The sequence below is a fragment of the Pongo pygmaeus genome, chromosome 4 (assembly GCF_028885625.2).
Source record: "Pongo pygmaeus isolate AG05252 chromosome 4, NHGRI_mPonPyg2-v2.0_pri, whole genome shotgun sequence".
Classification (NCBI taxonomy): domain Eukaryota; kingdom Metazoa; phylum Chordata; class Mammalia; order Primates; family Hominidae; genus Pongo; species Pongo pygmaeus.
In genome coordinates, this window is record NC_072377.2 from 41,980,232 (window position 1) to 42,003,397 (window position 23,166).

Consider the following 23,166-nt stretch of genomic DNA (forward strand, 5'->3'; position numbering starts at 1 on the left):
TACGGCCAGCCTGTGTGAGCTCTAGGTTTTAAGACAGGCATAACACAACTAAACCTTATTCTAGACACAATGTCTATAACCTGCAAATTCAGATCTTCGTCAGTCCTGTGGGAAGTCAAGGAGGAGGAATTTGTAGGACAAAAAGGAAGAAAAACATTAAAAATTCCGGTTCTTTGTTTTTTAGGGGCTAAATAACACTGACTTCCAAAAGACAATCTGCACTGGCTGATAATACATAGAAGGCATATTTACCATGTTACAGGAAACTGAGATCAATGGGAAGAGCTTTGGATCTCCCTATATTATTTGTGAAGCATAGTTTCATTAAAGAGCCCAGAAAACAACTCCCTTGAAAAATCATCATCAAGGCCTCTGCTAATACATTACAGCATCTTAAAAATTACATTTTTTTGAAGCAAGGTTAATTTTCAGCATTTTTAAACATCCAATATCTAAACAAAAATAAGTATCCTAAAGTTGAATCCATGGTTTTCACATACGATGTCCAAGTTTGGTCAAGAAAAGTCGTTAACTAAAGGCAATCAACATAAAGAGGGCTTTCTTATTTGGCTATTCCTGATTGATTTCTGTCTCCTCCAATTTTTCTTTATGTATATCTGAATTTTTCATATTTGGGCAATAGAGTTATCGATTTCATGGTCACTGAGTCCTTTGGCTCATGATTTAACAGGTCATCCACACAATAGTAAATGCCTACTATATGCCTTAAACAGTGTTATAAACCAAATTTGGGTGATCTAAACTCGTGGTTTGCAAACTTTAACATTCATCAGAATCACATGGAAGATTTATGAAATGCAGAGTTTCTAATTCAGTAGGTGTGTGGTGAGGTCTGAGAATTTCATTTCTAAAACATTTCCAGTGATGCTGATGCTGTTGGGTCTGGGGACCACACTTAGACCACACTACCCTAAGCAAAAGGAACTTACTATACAGCAAGAGAGATAAACAAATAATTACAAGGCAAAATGTGATATGCTTCTCAGAGAGACACTAGATATGTTGTGGGTTTAGGGGAAGGGCATTTCTGAGCTATAGTAGGATTTGGAGAAGAAAAATGAGCTGGAACTTGAAGGATAGGCATAATGAATGTTGATAGAAAGTTATCAGTAAGGAGATGGGGATAAAAATGGAATGGAGCAGAACAAAATCTCATGAAAGACACACCAAGAGCAAAGACATGCAAAGAAGAGTATGAGCCATAATCAGAAAACACCCAGCAGTCCAGAATGGGTACACAAAAGTATCCTTGAAGGGTACAGCAAGACAGAAAGCCATAATGGTTGGTTGCAAACACTAGAGATCTAGAATGCCATGTTATCTGCACTTTAGACTGCAGCCCTGTGATTCTTCGCATGTGATACATATACCGCTAGAGCAGAGTTTCTCCTGCTTAGCACTATTGAGCATTGGGGCTGGTTAACTCTGGGGGATAGGGAGACTGTCCTGGTTGCTGTGGGATGTTTATCAGCATCCCTGGCCTCTACCTACTAGATGTTACTCCCCCAGGTGTGACAATCAAAAATGTCCTCAGACATTGCCAAATGTCTCTGGGGGCAAAATCAGACCCCACCCCACTGAAAACCACTAGTGTAGAGAAGACATGGCAGGGGCCAGGGATATTAAACATGGTGATTCTTTCTAAAGCAAGTTTAATCAAAAGTTAAGTCATTTAAAATACTGTATATTAAAATAAGAAAACATTAAGAAATGAAGAATGCAAAATGCACAATACAGAAGCAAAATATGAGACTTAGAAATTTCACAACTGCATTGGGTTACTCTAGGTTAGAGCCCAGATCTTGATGGGACCTCTGGAACGTTCCTAGCACTGCTGTCTGCACCTCTATGCAAGTCAGGTCATCAGCAGATACAACTCAGTGTATACAGAAAAAGGCCAGGGGTCACAAGGAGGAGACTGGGTACAAACTCAGTCCCTAGCAATGTTACCTTGAACCCATCACTTCAATTTTCTGGACCTCAGTTTCCCAATTTGTATAACAAGGTTTCATTTGAGGTTCCAATGGTATAATACATGTGAAAAAGTATGCTCTAAGCCATATAAAACTATACAACTGGTAGTTCATTTTTACATAACCTTATGAGACTTTTTTAAAAGAGATCCTTGGAAATAGTTCTATTATTATTTTGAATTTTTAATATACCAATTATATCCAGAAACATAACTCTTTGTATTCGAAGAGATTTCCATAAAATGCTTTCAAACTAACACAAATAATGGGTTGATCTTCCAGGTAATTTTGGGAATTGAGGAAACCACCAATTTATATTCTAGGCTCTCCAGCTTAAAGTATTTCCTAATTTAAAATCAAAAGTATCAAAGGATCAAAAATCCCAAAAAGGACTTTGAAAAAGTTATAATATTATTAAACTGACCTGCAGCTTGGCTTCCCATAAGCAATAAATTCCTGTTTTGTAAAGTAGTTTATAAACGTGGCACTTCATGTGTTGAAGTTGAAATATAAAATTGGTGTAAATATAAAATTGGTGGCTTCATTTGGACTGAGTTACTTCTAAGCTCTACGGAATCAGAAACACCTACTGTCCAACCACATGGAAAAAGTTAACAACTTTTCCAAGGAAAGTGGGTTTTATAAACTAAAGCCTGAAATTTGGAACATGCAGTTATTCATTTTGCAAATAACTCACTAATATCATAAATTAATTAAACCAAGCAGCAAATATTTTCACAGATCAATGAGCTATTGCTAAAGGGTACAGTACAATTAAATTACAGCCTTGGTTAAATGTCATTGCTTTATCACAGTAGGCCTTTCAGAGTTGAGTCGTGTTAACTAATTCAACTATTCAACCAGAAGCTGTTTCACTTCCAAAAATTCTAAGTATCAAACATCAATTTTACTTGGCAGCTGGCCTTTATGTTCAGCTCATATTACCTGTCTTCTGAAATTTACACATCCTATTTTTGAATGCAAAGTAAGAATAATAGTTTTGTGGGGGCAGAATGAATAAAAGAAGGATACAGAAAATCATGCTAGAACCTAAAAATTAGCTTCTTATGGGCAGCTGCACTCCAGGGATGGCATACGGCTCCAAAGTGGTGGCAGTGTTGCCTCAAGCATAGGCAGTGAGATGGCCAAAAGACCTGACCTGTTCTTCCTCCTCTAGGCTGTTAATATATGACGCTACATCTCAGTCAAAGAAAAGGCTAGTAATAAAAGGCAAAGCATATGCCTGTAAGAACAAAGGAGAAGACAAGGCTCTAGTCCCCAGTTTAACAAAACTATATTTATTACATTACTAGATCATACTTACCAGCAGAGTACCTCCTTAAGCACCTCTCCTGCTCCAGTGAGAACTAGAAAATAGGAAGCATCAAAACCCCAAAAACCCCAGTGTACCAGATCTTTTCTTTTTGCTGCTATAGATTCACTCACACCCTTCTCTATCCTGACCTACTTTGACTTGAGATTTGCCAGTGGGAGGCACAGGCAGGCAACCCAGCAGAGGACACCCTCCACCCAACCAGGTTGCTGTGATTTGACTGAGTTCCTCTACCAAAGGCCACAGTTTCTACTAAGTGGCCAGTTCCTCTACCACAGGCCACAGTTCCATTAAGTGGCCTTTGGTAGAGGAACTCAGTCAAATCACAGCAACCTGCCCCATAAAGCCCAGAGGTGATAACTCCCTGTGGAATTTCACCATCCTTTCTTGGTCTCTTTTAATCCTGTCCATGCTCTTGTGAATTGTCCCTTCCTCTAACTCTCAATTACCTCATATAAGAGTGCTCTCTATTCACAGGCAGGACCCTGATTGATTGATCCATCAAAGCTCTTCCACTAAATGTGCCTTCATCTGCATTTCCTCCTTTATCTTGGTCATTCCTGAATGAGGGGAGACCTCAAAAAAGCTTATCTCTCCTCCTCAACAATGAATACCATGGAGTGCTCTCCAGGAAAAGACAAAGAATTGAGTCCAAACTCTTATTATGTAGCACAAAATTAACAGCAAAGGGAAGGGCTAGAAATAAGTGAGCTTACCTGCATTGATGAGATCTGCATCAGCTTCATGTTGTCGTGGATATGGACCCTGTCAAATACAACATACATTCAATTAGTAAATGAAGATTCTCACCGAATCACATATTAGAACTGTAATATAAATAACTTCCCTAAAAACCCTAGAAATTTATCATCCGAAGACTTGAGGTAAACTTTTGAAAAATAATTCGGTTGTGTCCACGGCTCTGTTTCTTATGTTAGTCTTTTCTATACTAAAGTTGTGATTGGGCAAATTAAAAATATTTTCTAAAAATTACCAGTTTGAAAGAAATGTTATACTATTAGAAATACAAGTCCATAAAACAAAAAGTAATTATTTAGTCCCTACTATGAAAATGTATTAGAAATATAGGTCGGTAAAACTAATGTAGGCCAGGGCAGTGGCTCATGCCTGTAATCTCGGCACTTTGAGAGGCTGAGGCAGGAGGATCACTTGAGGCCAGTTCAAAACCAGGCTGGCCAACATAGTGACATCCCATTCTCTTAAAAATATAAAAATCAAAGAAGAAAAATTTAGTACCTACTATGCAGCCGATGTTATTCAAAAACTTTTCTGTGAGGATTAATGAATACAAACTACATCACATTATTTGGCTGGAAGGACCTGGAGAGGCAAACTTTTAGCTTTCTGATTTGTAAAATGTAGGCCTGAATTTGGGTTTCTAATCTTACTCCTCACTACATCTAAGTTTTGATATACTTATGTCCTTATGTTCCTTTTGCACAGCTACTCTCTGTAAAATTTTTAAATTTTTCCATATGTTTTTATAACGTAACTCTATTTAAATAGGGCAAGTAGTTTAAGAATATCACATATATTCGATGAAAAGGTAGGAAACTATAAAAAATAAAAAGGCATAAGATATAAGATGCAGCCAAAAATGAAGAAATATTGGCTGTGAAATTGTTACATACTTTCTAGAGAGGGACCAAAAATTTCTCCTTTAAACTGAAGTGGCAACTAATGTTCAGAGCTATGTAAATTTTCCTTTAAACACTAGCCACGGATAATCCACCAATTTATTTCCCTTTTCTTCAAAACCAGGAATTTGATCACTCTAGATAATCTCTAAGGCACCTTAAAAATGCAAGTCTTTTACTTCCACATGAATCTGCTTTTATCCAAATATATATCATTTTTGTGTCTTTGAAAATGTCACGATTATTGCCTCAATCAGTATCAACCATATGCTCAGGATCGTTATTTATTTTGAATTGTGAATACGTTTTCCATATGCATAATTTCTATTGCATTAACAGTTATTATCTTCTGAGAAATAAAAGATTATGAATAGGCAAACCAAATCCCTGCCATTGTTAATTAAATTAAAATGTCATACAGGAAGCAAAAAATATATGATTTTATTATAATAATGAAAAAATATGGCCTAACTAACAAAATTGAGCTCACCTGGATGCTTAATCTTAAGGAAGAAAAAAATTTAACCTTTTGGACAATAGAGCTTCAAAAGGAGAATGAGATGAGAACTTCTACAGCTTTTTGAGGCAATCAACTCAAACAATGTCCCTGTCCTAAAGTAGAAACCTTACTCTTCAGTTTCTCACTCTGAGGCTTACTTAATTTTATTTAACATAGAACTATTGACAGTCTTCATTATCTTGTCCAACAACAGAAGGATGAGAAATAGTTCACATGGGAAATCACGAGGTCTCTCTGAATCAGGTTCCACATGGGAGACGCAGTCAGAAAGCCAGAGTCAGGAATGTACCATCTACTACATAAAATACAATACTACATTGCTCACATTTTTAAGGCAAAAATTAAATATTTTATCATGATAAAAAGAAAAATAAGGTTGGGCGCTTTATGCAACAACTCAGATTTCACTATGTGTGACGGATCCACTAAAATCTCAGGTTTCAGCATTATATAATTTATCCATGTAACCAAAAATCACTTGTACCCTAAAAACTATTGAAATAAAAAAAATTAATAAAAAATTTCACAACATGAAATATCTCATTCTTCATTAAGACTGGATTTTAAAAAACAAATTTTCATCTTACCAAACCCAGGACTCCATTTTCACTTTGAAGATGAACAGTTATATTTGGGCTGATAAAGTTGCTGGCCAGGAGAGGGATTCCTATGCCCAAATTAGCTGGAAAAAAAAGATGTTAAGGTCCAGCATATAAAAGGTAGAGAAGTTATACCATAAATCTTCTATATATATATATCTGAATGGACGCTTTATTTAAGGGTGGCTTACTCTGAATGTAATAAATGAATATATTCTCCAATCACCCACGGGGCATTATTTTGTAATTTTTCAAAAAAAAAGTCTCTAATTAGTCAGCTTTTTCAATAACATTAATATGCTTTCCCACCAATATCAAAGTAGTGGCCTCAGAAGCTAGCCATTTGTTACATTTTAACAAAAATGTAAGCACATTTTCATTAATGTGCTCTGCAAATTTGGGTTGATATATTATGACTTTTAAAGAATGATTTTCACTATTCAAAACTCCTGCCAAAAGTAAAGATCGTTTTTTATCATCTTTATTGATAAATGGAGTTACCGTTTTTAAATTTTAAAAAAGTTTTCTGACAATACCAAAATTTATGCCTAAAAGTGTAGCAGATCCTTTGGGTCTCTATGGTAACATTCATTGGTAACTGAATTTTCTATGTGACATAAAAAGAAAAGTGGGGAGGAAATTAAATTTCAGCAAATACAATTGAGCTCATCTATAAAGTAGCTGTTGTTAAGGCATCAAAGAGTTAAATGAGGTTGTTGAATCTTCTTCCTTAAATGATCAAAACAGGAGTGATGATGATTACTACTCAATGGTGTGGGTTCAATCCTGCCTATCAACATAGGCAGGCTGATCAGATCAAAGATACTCACACTGCCTGGAACCACTGCCCACTACTGTCCACTACCACTGCACAACAAATACCTCACCAGAACTAGTACAAAGAATGATGGCACTCTGATGAGATTGTAACAGTGAAATCTTCATAAATCAAGGCCAGAAGAGGTTTATATATGGTGCCATATAATAAACTACAAAAGCCAGCAGTACAACTCAATGACCCAGGTCACTTCTTGTGGATACATTAAATCTATGAAGCTATGATTATAGCTACTTGGTTTACCTCTACTGTTCTATCACAGTCTAGTATAGTGTTATTTGTAATTTATTTCTCAATAATGCACAGAACACATTGGGATACTAATTCCATTATGAGCAGGTATTTTTAGGACAGAGCAACCCAAATTACAAGTCTGGTACCTCAACTCTTTAATCATATTCTAGTATTCTCTCAGTTCTTTAATATTTTAGTCAAACACCAGGGAGGAAAAAAGTCTAGTATTTTGGGTTGAAAAAAATTAGGAGATATGGAAAGACCATTTACATAAACTGACTTGCAAATATTTTTCACAGGCAATACAATAACTGAATAAAGAACACCTAAAATCAGTATTATAGTCAGTGTTTAAATATCAATGGTAAGTCAGGGTAAGACAGGTTGAGAAGAAAGTCCAGTGACCAACTTTCACCTACTAACTCAACTTGGCTGACACCACACCTTGCTGATACAAGAGCTGGAAGAGCAGCAACATGCTATTCTTTTCCCCTATGTGAGTTTGCACCGTAACACAAGGTGTAAACTGAAAAATGAACAAAAATGAGGTAGAGGTAAAAAGGGGAAAAAGAAAAGTTCTCCCAGTCAAGATCACAGTCTGGAAGACTGACATTCATGGACTAGGGAAGCTCACAGAATGGAGACATTTGTCATGTCTCTCATTCTTTCTGTCCTAGGTCTTTAAGTACGGCTTCACCGTATCCACCATTCAACAAACATTCATTTTATCACATGCTGTCTGTATTTGTATGTGTTATTTGTATTATATAATTCAATGTCTACTGTAGTGAAAACTAGCAAAATGGTGAACAGACTTGTTATTTAAATGCATTCAAAATCCAAATATTAATTGCATTAATTATGTCCACCTCTTTTTTTGACAAAGTATCTAAAGCAGAATTTGAATCATGTGTTGAATACCCTCATAAAATATTAAATATAACAGGGTACTCACAGGATCTTTGTCAAGAGAATAAAAGGGTTGTTAAGAAGTTGGATCTTTCAATGAATATGCAAACGTCAGGATAGACAGAAAGTAAATAGCACTGGTTATCACTAGGAATTCTGAGATTTGAAAACACTCATCTTGGGTAATCTCTTTTCCCAATAATCTCCCATTAAATGCAAGTTGTACTGAAATCTAATGGGTATTAGAAAATAGCTAAGCAAATTATTGATTGCCATTTTGTTTCAAGAAGGCAAAGAGATATCTGTCATATATCTTGACATCTTTGGATTATATGCCACATTTTGTTAAAAAAAAAAAATTGATTAATTACCTTAAAAGTTACCATAGACTAGAGATGACTCACTATGCAAGAGGTCTAATAGCCTGATCAATATGGGAAAAGCAAAGGCTATGTCTTTGCCCAGGCTCAGAAGGATAAAGGATACCATACATGCCATCCTCAAACTCAAGAGCGGCCCTCTTGATGATTCGTTCCCTTACGTCATCTCCAGGTTTAGCAGATTTGGCTTCCCCATCTCCTTCTTTCCGGATTGATAAACGCTTTAAATTAAACAGAAATAAATTATTCGTGGTTGAAGGTATGCTTTGTTTTTTATCACTGCTGAAATAAATTTTACTGGAAAAAAAAGATGAGCTCTCTCCCATTATTATGAGACAAATCTGCAATATGCCAGATATTTAAAAAATACTATGGGTGATATTTGATGGTAGAAATAATTCTTTAGGAACTAAATGAAAGTGGTCAGATTTGTTTAAAGAGGAAGATATGCTGTTCAGTCTGTTTAAAGCAAATAATCTGTTACTATCACACTGTCTGCTACTTCTGTTATTCTTCCAACTAAATTCTCCTCTGGTGCTCAGGGATTGGCCAGAAGAACGAAAGAGGAACAGACTTTGGGAATGTGTTTTTCAGGGCTGTCAGAATGTGTTTACCAGGTGTTGCTGCTGCCAATTGCCTGTTTCCACCTGCAAAGTCCAGACTACTTTTACCACAAATGCATCACAGGAATCATAGAAATACCCAGAAACCAGCCAGGAAACTATTTCCTCTATTAAGTCTCTTTGACACAAACTCTGGCTCGTGTTTGCAAGTCCCATCCTTTCTTCCTAGGCCCCTGACACTGGTTTTGTATTATAAAATGTCTTCCTGTTTGATATCTACAAGGTAGTGGGTATCTCTAGCGCCCTACTGTATGTCTATTCTGTTGCTGATCCCTAGACACTTCTGAATCATGATAGTAATTCTGGTAGGGTGGCCATTGTCTACTCTCACTGGCTGATGATTTAGATATGTGTCCCCTCCAAATCTCAGGTTGAAATGTACTTTCCAATGTTGGAGGTGCAGCCTAGTGGGAAGTGTTGGATCATGGATGCAGATCCCTTATGAATTGGCTTAGTGCCATCCCCTTGGAAATGCAGGAGTTCTCCCTCTGTTAGTTTACACACGAGCTGGTTGTCTAAAGGAGCCTGGCACCTTTTCTCTCTCTCGCCATGTGACATGCCTGCTTCCCCTTTTCCTTCTGCTCTGAGTAAAAGCTTCCTGAGGTCCTGACCAGAAGCAGATGCTGGTGCCATGCTTCACATATAGCCCACAGAAGTGTAAGCCAAATAAACTTCTTTATAAATTACCCAGTCTCAGGTATTCCTTTACAGCAATGCAAAAGGGACTAACACACTGGCCTTAGAATACCTTCAATGCTCCTGGTACCTATACTCCTTGCCACAATCTCATACTCACCAGCTACCCACAACCCGAAGCTAATTAGAATGACATTCTACACTCTAGAAAAGTGCAAAGCACCTTCAAGACAGAACAATCTGAACAGTTCAATTCTGAACAATCAAACATTAAGATAAGACTACAGCAGGGATAAAACCACCAAAGACATGATTATTCTTATCTCCCCTCTAAGACATCCAGAAAAACTATACATCATAAATTAGGACAGTAGAAGCCTGGTAGACACAGCCTAGAGAATCTCATGGCATGGTGATACATACCTTGTGATGACAAGGCACTGTCAGCCTGCACAGAGGCATAGACCATCATATCCCCATTATGATAGACACATGAGAAGCTCTTACTAGGATCCAAGACCAGACTTTCTGCTCAGCTCTAGTTCCCCATCATCTGGAATGGCCCCAGGGATGCATTATCTCTGTAACTGGATCCATGAATTCTGACAAAGCAGCTAAGTCAATTACCTCAATTCTTTTCTCATATTTTTCTCCCTTTATAAGGCGATGTACATAAATCTGAGGAATATGGATGTCTTCTGGAGCAAATGCTCCAATATCTACAATTTCTTCAACCTAAACAAAGAGAAATTTCTTTCAAAGTTAGTGGAAGCTTAAAGTGAACATTTTTAATTTTTTTAAAAGTATACACATCTTCACATACAACTTAGGCTGGAAACACGACGTAAATATATATGACGGAATATGGACATGTATCTATGTATGTATATGTGTACATATGGGTAATGTCTATCACACCTCCTGGACCCACAAAAGAGAAGAAATTAAAGTGTATGTGTCTGAACAGAAAATACAGACCATTAAGCTCCAGAAGTTAGTCTTTGCTTAAAAGAGTCAGTTACAAATTTGTCAAATGGTTTGTCAGTACAGCTGCTTGAACTTTCACAAATTGCAGCTCAACTATGCAATGATAGCACATTCCTTAAACACAGATTTTCTAAATTAATGGGAAATTTATCGTATCAAAGACAAAAATCTGTAATAACATCTGCTTGGTCAATTGAAGAGCTTAAAAATACAGATACAAATGCTATTTGTAACAGTTGTAAATTATTCTTGTTAGCTTCCTAGGATCGTGATACAACTGCAATTGCTGAAATAATTTACTTAAAGACAGATAATTCCAATATGGAAACTTCAAAACTGAAATATTAATTAATAACTAGAAATACTCAATTTAGTTAGAATCAAAGTCATTCACAAAGAATAAGGTCATATAGCAATATGAAATGCCTCCACGTTAGTCTGTTATTTTAGAATTAATTTAAAAGACAATTTTTCTATCAACATAAAACAGTTCAAAAGAACAAGGATCAAGAAAAACTAAACTCAACATTGTTTTGGTCAAAGATTTAGCTTTCTGGTGACACGCACGCACACAAACATACACATCTTTAAGTTGTGAGTACTCAGCTTAACAGATACAGTGTCTGAAACAAACAATTGTTTGCTTCCATGAACTGACTTATACAAGAATAGTATTGATTTTTGTTTCCTAAACTAATCACTGACATCTGGAAATCTGTGAGGTTAAGTAGCCCTTCTTATGCTGTTCTACTACTATATGCCTTCACTAGGCTCCTCCTACAGTGCAAGAATACCAGGGCTTACAGAAGACATTTTGCTTATTGTGCAATGCTCACAAATAGCTGAAAAAGGCAAGGACATGGTGGATAAAAGCTATCTTCTTTGATAAACAGAAAAATCAAACAAAAATTCCAAGGAAAGGTCAGAAAATATGTCGGCATCCAAGTTGAACTACTGGGTAGAGAGGCACCTGGGGATGAGTGAGGAGACAGGGAAAGTGGGGCCGAAGACCCCTTGCCACTACACTCTATGTCCTCCCCTTGAAAACTCTGTATGCTCCAGTATTTTCTATTCAAGGTGGAGGTGGGGAATGCAGAGCAGCTAAGCACTACTGCTACCTCTTCAACCGGTTGGAACTTTCAGCCATTAGGGCTCATTCACATCTTTACATATTCAGTTTTAGTCTTCAAAGAAGTTCTTGACTTTAAAAATGTGTTTATACATTAATCCAGTATCCTGAGGATAGACATGAAGATTTATTATTCATGAAAATACTAATCACAAAATTGATTATAATAATGAATTGAAAACAACTTTAATGGTCAGCGACAGGGAAATGGTCAAATAAACATGGTGTAGCCATGTGATTAATCAATATTATGCACTCATAATATTTAATGATAGCTCATAATTTCATGTTTCATAAAATGCAAGATTTTGTATAAGTAAATAAAAATTTATAGAAATGCACTTTGGCATAGACAATTATTTATATACCTACAGAAAATAAAAGGAAACACATGGAAATGCTAAGAAGTTATCGCTGGGTAATAGTGCAAGTGGTTTTTGTTTTCCTTTTACTTTTATAATCAAAACTGAAACCCACAATGTTATTTTTTCAAAAGATGTGATAAACACCAAGTTTCTAAAACTAGGAAATCATAAGTGGGGCATGTGATAAATCTCACAATTAGTTAGACATGTATCAAAGAGGGCATGTTAAAAAGAAAATAGAGATTCTAAGAAAAACTGCAGTTTCTAAACCCTAAAAGCAGTCACATTATGAACTAAACTAAGCAAACCCTTCTTGCCTGCATATTTGAAAATAATAATGTGAATTATTTTTCATGCCTAATGTTGCTCCAAAAGGTCAGGCCCTCAAATCTCTTGCTAAGATTGTGACAGCAGCTTCCTAATTGGTCTTCCTGCCTCACCCTCTAGCAGGGGCAAGGAACATAATAAAAAAGGAAGAAAAAAAAAATCAGTATTGCTCACTTAAACTGAAAATGCTGATGGAAACCCGTCACTATTTTCTTTTGGTTCCATCAAAGAATGTTTCAACAGAAAACACCAAATCAAGACAAAGCTTCATTACCAAGGACAATTACATCATAACTCTCAGAACTAACAGAATGAATATGTCCTGGTAAAACAACTCTGATAAGCAAGAATCTAGCTAAACATAAACAATTCCATGTTTTGTCATCCTAATATAAATGGCTTTCAGACTGTAGAAAATGCATGTGCAGCATTTGTCAAAATAACAACACTCAACAGTATTGAAAATGTCTATACAAAAATCAAAGCTTTCTCAGAGTTGGTTAGCAGAGTTAATAGCTAAGAAAGAAAATATTTGAAGTACAAACCAAAAGAAGAAAACATGTTTTCAGACAATCTATGAAAAGAGTTTTAAAAAAAAATGAAGAGGCAGAACTATCTTAATGCTAGCTATTGAAGGGACTGACTTCAGTGCCAGTTTCGTGTGATCTTAAGAACAATAAGGAAGAAGCAATGGGAGGATTAAAAAGTCTAGTGAGATCAGGTGATAACATAAGCATTAATGGAAAACCTGATGGGAAAATGATGACTAAAATGAGCTGGTTAGGACAAACATAAAAACAAAAGATGTCTTACCAAAGATGGCAGAGTTTTCCTCCTGAAGTTAGAAACAGGTAATAAAGAATAAAGGACAAAGGAAAAGCCTCAGGGCAAAGCAATGGGCAGATGTAAGTGTCCTCAGGCAAGATCAAGATGGAAGAAAGGTAGCTAAGAACAACCCAGACTATTCCATGGCACTACGAATAGTTCTCATGCCCCACCACTTGCTACAACCAGAAATCCAGACATTTGAGGCTTCTCTAATTGGTACTTGTCTTTAGTCATTAACAGAAAAATAGACACTAGGAAATGTTGTTATTGATTTGAACTTTGTTTTAAAAGATTGCTTTCTCTGCACTGCGCTCTTCCTACTTTATAACTCTGAAAACTTACTTTAAAGCTTAGAGAAGGATAAGAATTCATCCCTTGGTGACAATGTGTTTGTGATTGCTTGGCAAACATTATTTATATCTCAGGTAAGGGAAAAGAGGAGCTGCAAGGCAATAACGTCCTTATTTTTTATTTTATTTTAGTGACAACCTCAATCTGTTATAGACACAAAAATGGGCCCAACCCTAAATGGTGTTAGTGAAAAATGATACACACCTGCAAAACTCTGTGTACGATACAAAGAAAGGGCTGTTGAGGGGGAGGAAGAGGAAGACTCACATTCCAGGCTTTCTTCCTGACTCATTTTAAGTTTCAAAAAAGTTTAGGAGGAACATGCTTCTTTTGCCAAAAAGAAAAGAAAAAACCAGACAACAAGCAATAATGTCTAGAATCATGAGAAACATTAACTCCAAAAGAGAGGGAAAAAAAAAAAAAAAGCAGCTGTGGAAGACTAGAAAAATAGAAGGGGGAGACAATAAGCAATAAGAGTAGTTACAAGTTAAATGCAGAGGTGCTCTGGATGTTAAAATGAAGTAAAATGAGGAAATGTGAATAAGACCTCATGTGCAATAGATCAATAGGATAACTATAGTTAAAAATCTATTGTACCTCTCAAAGTTGCTAGAAGAGAATAATTTGAATGTTCTTAGCATAAAGAATAGATAAATATGGTAATGGATATCCCAATTACCCTGATTTGATCTTTATATTATACGAATATATCAAATTATCACAGGTACCCTGAAAACATACAGGTCTATTATGTATCAAAAAAGAAATAATTTCTTAAACAAGAGGCAATGTAGAGAAAGAGGAGGTCAGCATGTAAGGCATCTTTCTCAAAGATTCAAATGAAGAGAAAAAATCCAAAGGAGCAAGAAAGTGAATATATTCTTAGGCTTCATGCTAAGGAATGATAGGACCGGTACAAAAACACAGAAAAAAATGGTATGAAAGCTAAAAGGGCCAGAGACAGATACATATGGTCTTAGATGTCTATAAGGAAATGCACAAAGACTGAAAAGTTGAGGGGCTACCAATGAATTTGCAACCTTTAAAATGGTGGTACATATGATTGCATAGTCATTATTGAAACCGAGTAGATGGGATCTCATGCCAACAGACATTCCACAATGTCCAATGAAAATAGACCTAACAAAAAAGCATGTTCTGTCAAGAAAATATGCATACACCTGGGATGCCACAGACCTAGGCATGAAGTATGGTGAGGAATATTTAAAGTGAGTTTAAAAGGAGAAAGAATATCACACTGATGGTCATATAATGCCCAAAGATATAGATGACATATTTGTAATAGAAGTGACAAAAACTGGCTCAAATAAGAGATGTCAATTATTTGAACATCTTCTATTCATCACAGTCTGCTGATAACTCTGTATTGCCTTCTGGTTATTTCTATCTTGCAGAATAAAACACTGAGAGAAACCAAGATTCAGGACCTCTAACGAATAAGAATAAATTACTTGGCAAAGTAGAAATGACAGAAATTTTGAGGAAAAAAATGACAATGTAAAATTGGAATTGGAAATAGACCAGGAAGTGAATCTTAAACGTACACAGAAATACATCCTGGTCTTTGAAGAAAAAAATTCAGTAAGTTCAGAGAAAAGAGAAGCAGGATCAAGAGGTCAGAAACTCAAAATCACAAATGGGCTTATGAAAGATGAGGATTGCAAAACTTCCATTCTGACAACATGAAAATGGGTTATATTGATGAGGAAGAGAATTGCATATAAAGAAATGAGTGTAACAACATGGATAGCTTTGTGTTTCTTCCTATTTTATCAGGGCTCCCACAAAAGAGACACGTATGACCTAGGACAAATGGAAGTCATGAAACCTTAAGAGGTCTATCAAAAGATACAAAATCAGAATGAGATGAGGACTACTCAAAATGCTCAAGATGAGGAAAGGGTGGCTCCTGGGGTGATTTTGTTTTTGCTGCCACTGCTGGAGAACTTGAAAATGATAATCACTACTGCTTGGGTAGAAGACAGGAAAAAACAGAGCAGTTCAATTTTATTTTGTTTCTGACTTCACCAGGGAGAAAGAAAGTAGAACTAGTATGATTATGAAGAAATTCAATTCCAAGAAGAGATACCCAGATTCTCTGTACTAATACTAGGCTGTAGACCCATAACATCTATATCCCAGGACCTTTAAAGAGCCTGAAGATATGATCACAGAATTACAGTCAAGCGAAAAATGGTAGAGGTGTCAACTGAGAGGCAGATATACTCCTTTCCAAAAGGGTGGCTCAATCTACAACAGTATTCTAAAATGGATTATTATATACATGGTCTAGATGGCCACAAAGAGAGAAAAAGAATTGGACAGCAGTCTAAGTCTTCCCCCCAATTAAATCATGTCATATGATCTTCATTAATTTGTGAACAGGCTAGAACATAAGTAGGCCAGGAAAAAAGCACAGTGTGTAGTTTCACAGAGCCTCTGACCAAGCCCTTTACATAAGAGTCTTATAGACATAGCAGGAAAATGTGACTTGAGCTCATTCACTTAAAATCAACAAATACAAACTAAGCACCTACTAGATTTGGCAAGGAAGAAAACAGAAAAGGTGTATGCTCTGGTGTACAGATAGGTAGACAAATACTTGAAGAACCATAAGTATATGGTGGCTTGATAAAGTCTTAGGGGGAAGTCTTCAGTGCTGTGGTTTTTATCTTTTGAGGGCAAATGTACTACTTTAAGACTCTCATGGGTCAATTCACATACACACAGGTTTCTTTAGATATAAAATCCTTTGTAAGATTCCATGGAATTATTCTACAGACATCCGTCCACCCCCATCCCCTAGCTCCAGCCTAGACCCCTGCTCTAATGGTTTGATGTCTTTGTCCTACGCTGTTCAGTCAACATATTTACAAGGCTTTAAATGAAGATAAGGAAGTCAGCATTACAGTTAAGGGGCAAGGGTTTGGGTGCATCCCTTTCTGTAATAGAGAAGACAATCTGACGCTCATGCCTCCAAGTATTTACTAAAAGAGGTGACAAAAACCATATTCAGGGAGTTGAACCACTCTTTTAAATGCCCCAAGAATGGTATGCCCCTAGAACAAACCAATTACCTTTATGCCAGAGTCATAAACAGTCAGTTTTTCTTTCTTGCAATCAAGTGAGTTATTTCTTACCATTAAAACATAGTGCCTGACATAAAACTGTCTGGTTGTAGTAGCAAGAATAGCTGTATTTCATCTGATCATTAGCTTTCTTTTACATGTACTATTAACTATATAAATACTTTGATTTTTATTTGGCATCCCAGGCCTCACTCATGTTTGTCATTATAGTATCAATTTTTAGTCCAATCCTAGAGTCACTATACAGTTCTACCATTCCTTTTCATTCCTATAGCTCTGTTCCTAATTGATGCTATCATGTATATTTATGTCTTATAAGCTATTTTAAATCATCTCTGGGGAAAAAAAACAGGTAAAAACTAAACAGCACATTTATCAAATTGGAAACTGATCCAAGGCCAGAAAGAATAGCTAATTCAATGAAGACAGAAAATGTTCTCTACTGGTTAGGGAAATAAAATGGGTCAGTGTTAACTGAATGAACTTCAGCAGGGATCAAAGTTCATATCGTAAAATACCTGGCCTAATAGTTTTTTGAAATGCAAATAGAAAGGTTTAGCTAACCACCAGCACAAAGACTATTAAACATGACAGAAATATTCCAAACACCAAGAGTCTTCCTTTCTCTGTTTGCTGTCCAGCCTCAGAGTTGGTGATAGCACCTTCAACCTAATGTATCTCATTACAAAACAAAAACAGTCCTTCCTCCCTACAATGTCTCATTGTAAAACGCAGGATGTGAAAAATGGATAAAGCAGTCTGAACTCTAGAGCAAAAGCTTTATCTGAAATAACTCAATTTGTTAAAATTGACTAGCAGCAAAATTAATAGCTTATATATTAAATCCTTATATTATACAACGTCTGACCCATATTGATCTGAAAAAAGTAGAACTGTTACTTCATATACCATCCCTATAGTTTTTGTAATGTGGAAGAATTGTTTTAAAAAAAATAAAAAATAAAAGCAGTTTAAGACAAGTATTTTCATTTCCACTGACCTCAAACCAAGCTAAAATAGCAAAATACCAGTATTGATTAGACTAACACTTTATTTTTATTTTATTTTACTTTTTGAGATGAGATCTCATTATGTTGCCCAGGCTTGTCTCAAATTCCTGGGCTCAAGAGATTCTCCGGCCTCAGCCTCCTGAGTAGCTGGGATTACAGGCATGCACCACTATGCCCGGCTGCTAACATTTTTTGTTTGCCCAGAAATGCCAATCTTCTCTTTATGTGTGACTTAATAACATTCAGGCAATATTCTAAATACCTAGATTTCATTTGTCATATCTCTTTTAAAAAAGAAATTTTGTTAGGACTGTAGCAAATCCAGAGAAATAATTAAAATGAATAAATCTACCCAAAGGAATTAAAATACATCTAACATGTTCATTCAAAGCACCAGTCTTATCTATAATAGTTTTAAAAAATTACACCATTATCATATATCCCAAGGAAAACAGGGAGACATAATATAATTAATAGAATTAAACGAGGAACATTTTTCAGTGAAGAGAGTCATAGAGAAACAGGAAGAGAAAAAGTTCGTGTTGGGTTTTTACAGCTACAGAAAGGCTGCCTACTGGTAATGCCAACTAAACTTTAAATGTTACTCTAAGACTATTTCCTTCAATTTGAGACTGTTAATCATCCCTGAAGCACTTTATAATGCAGGAACACAATATTTAACACATAAAATGCAAAATGGGATTGGGTTAAACCATAGCATTTCCAGAACACAGTTAATGGCTGCTAAATCTAACAGATTTGATTTGAATTCAGCATGAAGATGACTCAACAGTCCCTAAATTTAAAATTGTTTAGCGTGTGCATTAGAAGAGCTTTACTTTATTCACTTCATCTTTTAAATGTTCTCCACGTTTTCATTTCTATAGAGCAGTAAGCAGAGTAGAATCCTACATATTTCATTAAGAAAATTAAGATGCCATGTTTGTTTTCCCTGATTTATATGAGGTAGATATAAAATGGAAAAATAAACTTTAAAACAAAATATTTCTTCCTCTCTGTGGTTCAATTTTCAAAACTAGATCTTTAAGTCCTAAAGAAATTCAAACATGTTTATCACATTTCAACTATGACTTTAGCATTATGATCAAGTGCCTCTTAGTACAAGTAGGGAGATGCACAATCAGTTTTACTGCTGGCACCACTTGGTTCCAGGTTTTTCTAACTCACTGAATTTCAGCATCTAGTCATCATGGGAAAGCAAGGCAAGTCTTAATTCTGGTGTTAAATTAAATAATTCAAACTTAAAGCTGTTGGAATTTGCAATCATTCTGACCCTTGAGAGGAGTGTGTCCATGCAGCCGGGGTCACTTGGCATGCAGCTGCAACTTCTGCCTTTTCTTCCTATAAATAATTAGAAAGACCAAACAGCACTAGAGACAAGACCCCCTTAAGATCACTATCCCTCCTTATGAAGTAATAAACTAATCTTCCTTGAGTCAAATCACTACAACATATGATCTGGTCTCATATGAAAAATGTTGTAGTACTGCTAGAATTTCTGTTCCTCTATGAGTGAAAACTTAACTTTTCAATGTTGGAATGCTAACCCCATTTGTTTAGAGTGTCTCCTGCGTGGCTACCCTCAGACTGTACTCAAACTCTATACTTAATCATATCTTCTGAATTTCATTATTTATGGTTGACAATAGCCATCATTCAGACAATGACTGAAACCTACCATGAGTAAAGCTGATCGAGGTCCCAAATCCAAAATATCTTCCTGGCATATAAACTCATTCCCAAAACTCAACACCATATTTGAAAAGTTAAGTATGATGATTAAAAGAAGAGTAGGAATGGTTGATAAAGAACAGCAATTTACTGATGTCAATATTTAGTAAGGGACATTTTAGTCCATATGATTCTAATGCCATGTATTTCACTGAGCTTTCCTATAGTTAAAAAAATAAGACAGTATGATATAAAGAAAGTACTGGATTTGAAGTCAGAAGACATTGATTTGTGTTTTCAGCCCTAACATCATCTAATACTATGTTCTTACATCAATCACCTAAAGTCATTTCACCTTTAAAATGAAAAAGTTGAACTGTAAATGAAGCCTAATATTCTTCCCAGCACTTGCATGACCATTAAGTCTATACTAGTTCCTAGACATTCTATTACAAGACCATAAAGTATGCACATTATTGTGTAGTATCTTTCTAATTATTCTGGATATTGAACACTCTAGATTAATGTCATCTTACTGGACATATCTGTTAAATGTAAAACATTATTTTAATTCCATGCCACGCAGCATATCTTCAATACCCCTCTGTACTCATGTACTTGCTATATCCATCCTTTCCTGACCAAACAGGCTGTTGAATTTACAAGGCCAGTTTATTTGCCAATTTATTACTTTATAACCCTTTGTATAACTAGGTAACTGCCATATGGCTTGTTCTGCTTTTGCAGAGTAATAAAAACTTACTGAATGAGACACGCTATACCAGCCAGTATTAAAAGGCACACCTTGAGATAAAATGATCCCAGAGAAATCAGAGGAAACTAGGCACAGTAGTAAGGAAGGCAGTTACAGAACAGCTGGTGGCACATTATCAAGTCTCAATGCAGGACTGACAATGGCCTCAAATATAAAGCCATCAGGAAGAACCACTGAACATAAGGCATTTTTGCTTTCTTAGACCATGGCAGGATAATGATGTCAATCAAGTAAGCTCCGTAGAACATTTCTAAGCCTGCAAAGTGTTGTGTATGTATTGAACCTGCTGACTCAGTGACTCAAATATCATTTAATGAGCAGCTATTATGTCCCAAGCATTGTGTTACATGCTGGGACTACAGAGATGAGTAAGAGAAGGTCCTACAAGGTTCTCACAGTTTCATGGAGAACACAGGTAGCCACAGAATCACAATAAAACATGAAAATAAGTGCAATAATAGAGGGAACATTCCACTAACCAGGCAGAAAATCAGCCACAAAAAGAGGGAGAACATTCTAGGCAGTAGGAATGTCAAGGGCAAAGGGTAGGGAAGGATGTGATCTCATGAGAGAATGTGAGGATGTGTTACTTGTCAAAGGACCTAGGGTACACAGGAAATAAAAGCATTGCATCAGAAGTTCAAAATTTTTATTCTGTGGAATGAGGAACCTAATTTTGGAAAAGCTACCAGAAATGGTAATAGCTAACTGAACAAAAAAGGAAATATGACGTCCTTCACACTTCGAAAAATTCACAAGAGAGTTCACTTTAGCTAATGATGCTGGGACAGTTTCTTCTGATTATTGTGGCTTCTCACAAGAAAAAAATTTAACACATTGGCAATTACCTTTTCTCGCTTTTATTAATTTTTGGTTGTGTACCTGGATTTTCAAGGGGCCTAGTAAAAGGCCAGATATTTGCATATGTTCTAATATTAGGAGGCTGCCATCTGCTGCATGCTCAAACTACACTAATACATGGAAAAATGTGTTTATAAGACAAAAATTAACAAAAGGGGTCAAAGAATCATATTTATCACTTTTTCCCACATTTCTTACTTAAATCATTTATATAAGCCATGACTTTAAGATGCCTTCTTTTAGCTTTGTCCTTGAACCAGAAAGATTTGAAAAGTGACTCGTTTAAAAAAAAAAAAAAAGAAAAAAAGCAACTAATTTTTCAAATGAAGCAATCTTGCATAAGCCTTAATTATCACTTCAGTATTTGTAGACCAGATCTATATTTGAAGTTGGAAAAAATACCATTTTTTGACAAGGTCCCTGGAAGGAGTGAGGAAAGCCACTATTATTTTTAATCAGAGTGACTTTAAAATCATAAGTTATATTCTTAACACAAACATGAAATAAATCTATAAGTAGGTCAAAAGTTGTTAAACCAAAAGAGAGCAAAATGAGGAAAAGGAATCCATGTCATTCTTTGTATTAAGATAATTTTTTTTTTAGGAGAACATCCCGTTTGTATCAGTGACAGTGTACCTTATTTAATAATCTTTCAGGAGGGAGTATCATAAAGATTCTAAAACCATTAATATGTTAGAAATGCCCTCTGGCTCTTCCTTTTTTGGGGGGGGTCGGGGGTGGGGCAGGGGGATGGAGTTTCACTCTTGTTGCCCAGGCTGGAGTGCAGCGGCGGGATCTCAGCTCACTGCAACCTCTGCCTCCCGGGTTCAAGCGATTCTCCTGCCTCAGCCTCGCGAGTAGCTGGGATTACAGGCATGTGCCACCACACCAACTAATTTTTGTATTTTTAGTAGAGACAGGGTTTCGCCACATTGGCCAGGGTGGTCTCGAACTCCTTACCTAAGGTGATCTGCCTGCCTCAGCCTCCCAAAGTGCTGAGATAACAGGCATGAGCCACCTTCTTTTTTTTTAAACACAATCTATGTCTTCATTTGCAACAAAATTATTAATTATTTTGTGAGAAATCACGACTGTAAGTTTTAGAGAGCTATCTCAAAACAATGAATCAACAGCACTTGACTCACATCTTATTTTATGAAGGGGTTCTGTGGGTATAGCTGCTGGCCATGGTTACCTTCTCTCTGGGAATCTTACCCACGTTTACTTCCATAACTGATTACTGCTCTGGGTTCAAAATGTTCTTTTTCTAGTCTACTAACTATAGGCAATCAAGTTCTTGTCCTGGGTCAAGCAGCCAGGAGGATTCTCCAGGAAGCTGGGTTCTAATCTAGAGTGCCTGGCTCTAGAGCACATATATCAGCCATATCCTGTACCTTTCCTTCCCTCACACAACTCCTCAACTAAGTGGGAGGTTTAAGAATACCTGGGAATAAAATAATAGTGACATTCCCATTAAAATAAGACACAAAATCACAAAAGAAATACAGTCAATAAATATATGAAAAATATTCAATGTCTCTTGTCAAAGATATCGAGTTAAAACTACAGGGTGGCATTTTTCACCTAGCAAGTTATCAAGTGTTTAAAGTATAACATCCATGTTGTTGAGAGTAGTTCCAAATGATACTTTTATATATCACTGAGGGGTTATAATTGAAATTATCTTTCTAGAGAATGATTTAGCAATATTTTCCCAAACCTTAAAATGTTGATACTCATATAAAGAAAATCTACTTCTAGAAATGTGGTCAAATAATCAGACATGCACAAAAACAATAATCACTAAAGCATTAATAGTGAAAGATGGAAAACATGAAAGTCCAACAATAGAATTGTTGATATGTTTTACTATAACTGTTAAAATATCTTTCTTTAGGGATTAGTGAGCTGCAAAAACATGCCTAATGTTTTGTGTAATGAAATACATATTATAACTAAAATGGTACCTATTTTATAAAAAGAAACATTATGTATGGACAGTAATTA

At 36.0% G+C, this 23,166-nt stretch overlaps 1 protein-coding gene across 4 annotated transcripts in view; it reads right to left on the reverse strand.

The window, feature by feature from the left end:
• Positions 1-23,166, reverse strand: part of OXCT1 (3-oxoacid CoA-transferase 1) — a 139,766-nt gene that overhangs the window by 67,097 nt on the left and 49,503 nt on the right. For all 4 annotated transcript variants that reach the window (XM_054487911.2, XM_054487912.2, XM_063664776.1 and 1 more), the window contains exons 8-11: positions 10,352-10,459; positions 8,572-8,686; positions 6,093-6,187; positions 4,044-4,092 (exon numbers count right to left, since the gene is read on the reverse strand). In XM_054487911.2, the coding sequence (XP_054343886.1) occupies positions 4,044-4,092; positions 6,093-6,187; positions 8,572-8,686; positions 10,352-10,459 (367 nt within the window). The remainder of the gene's footprint in view (positions 1-4,043; positions 4,093-6,092; positions 6,188-8,571; positions 8,687-10,351; positions 10,460-23,166) is intronic.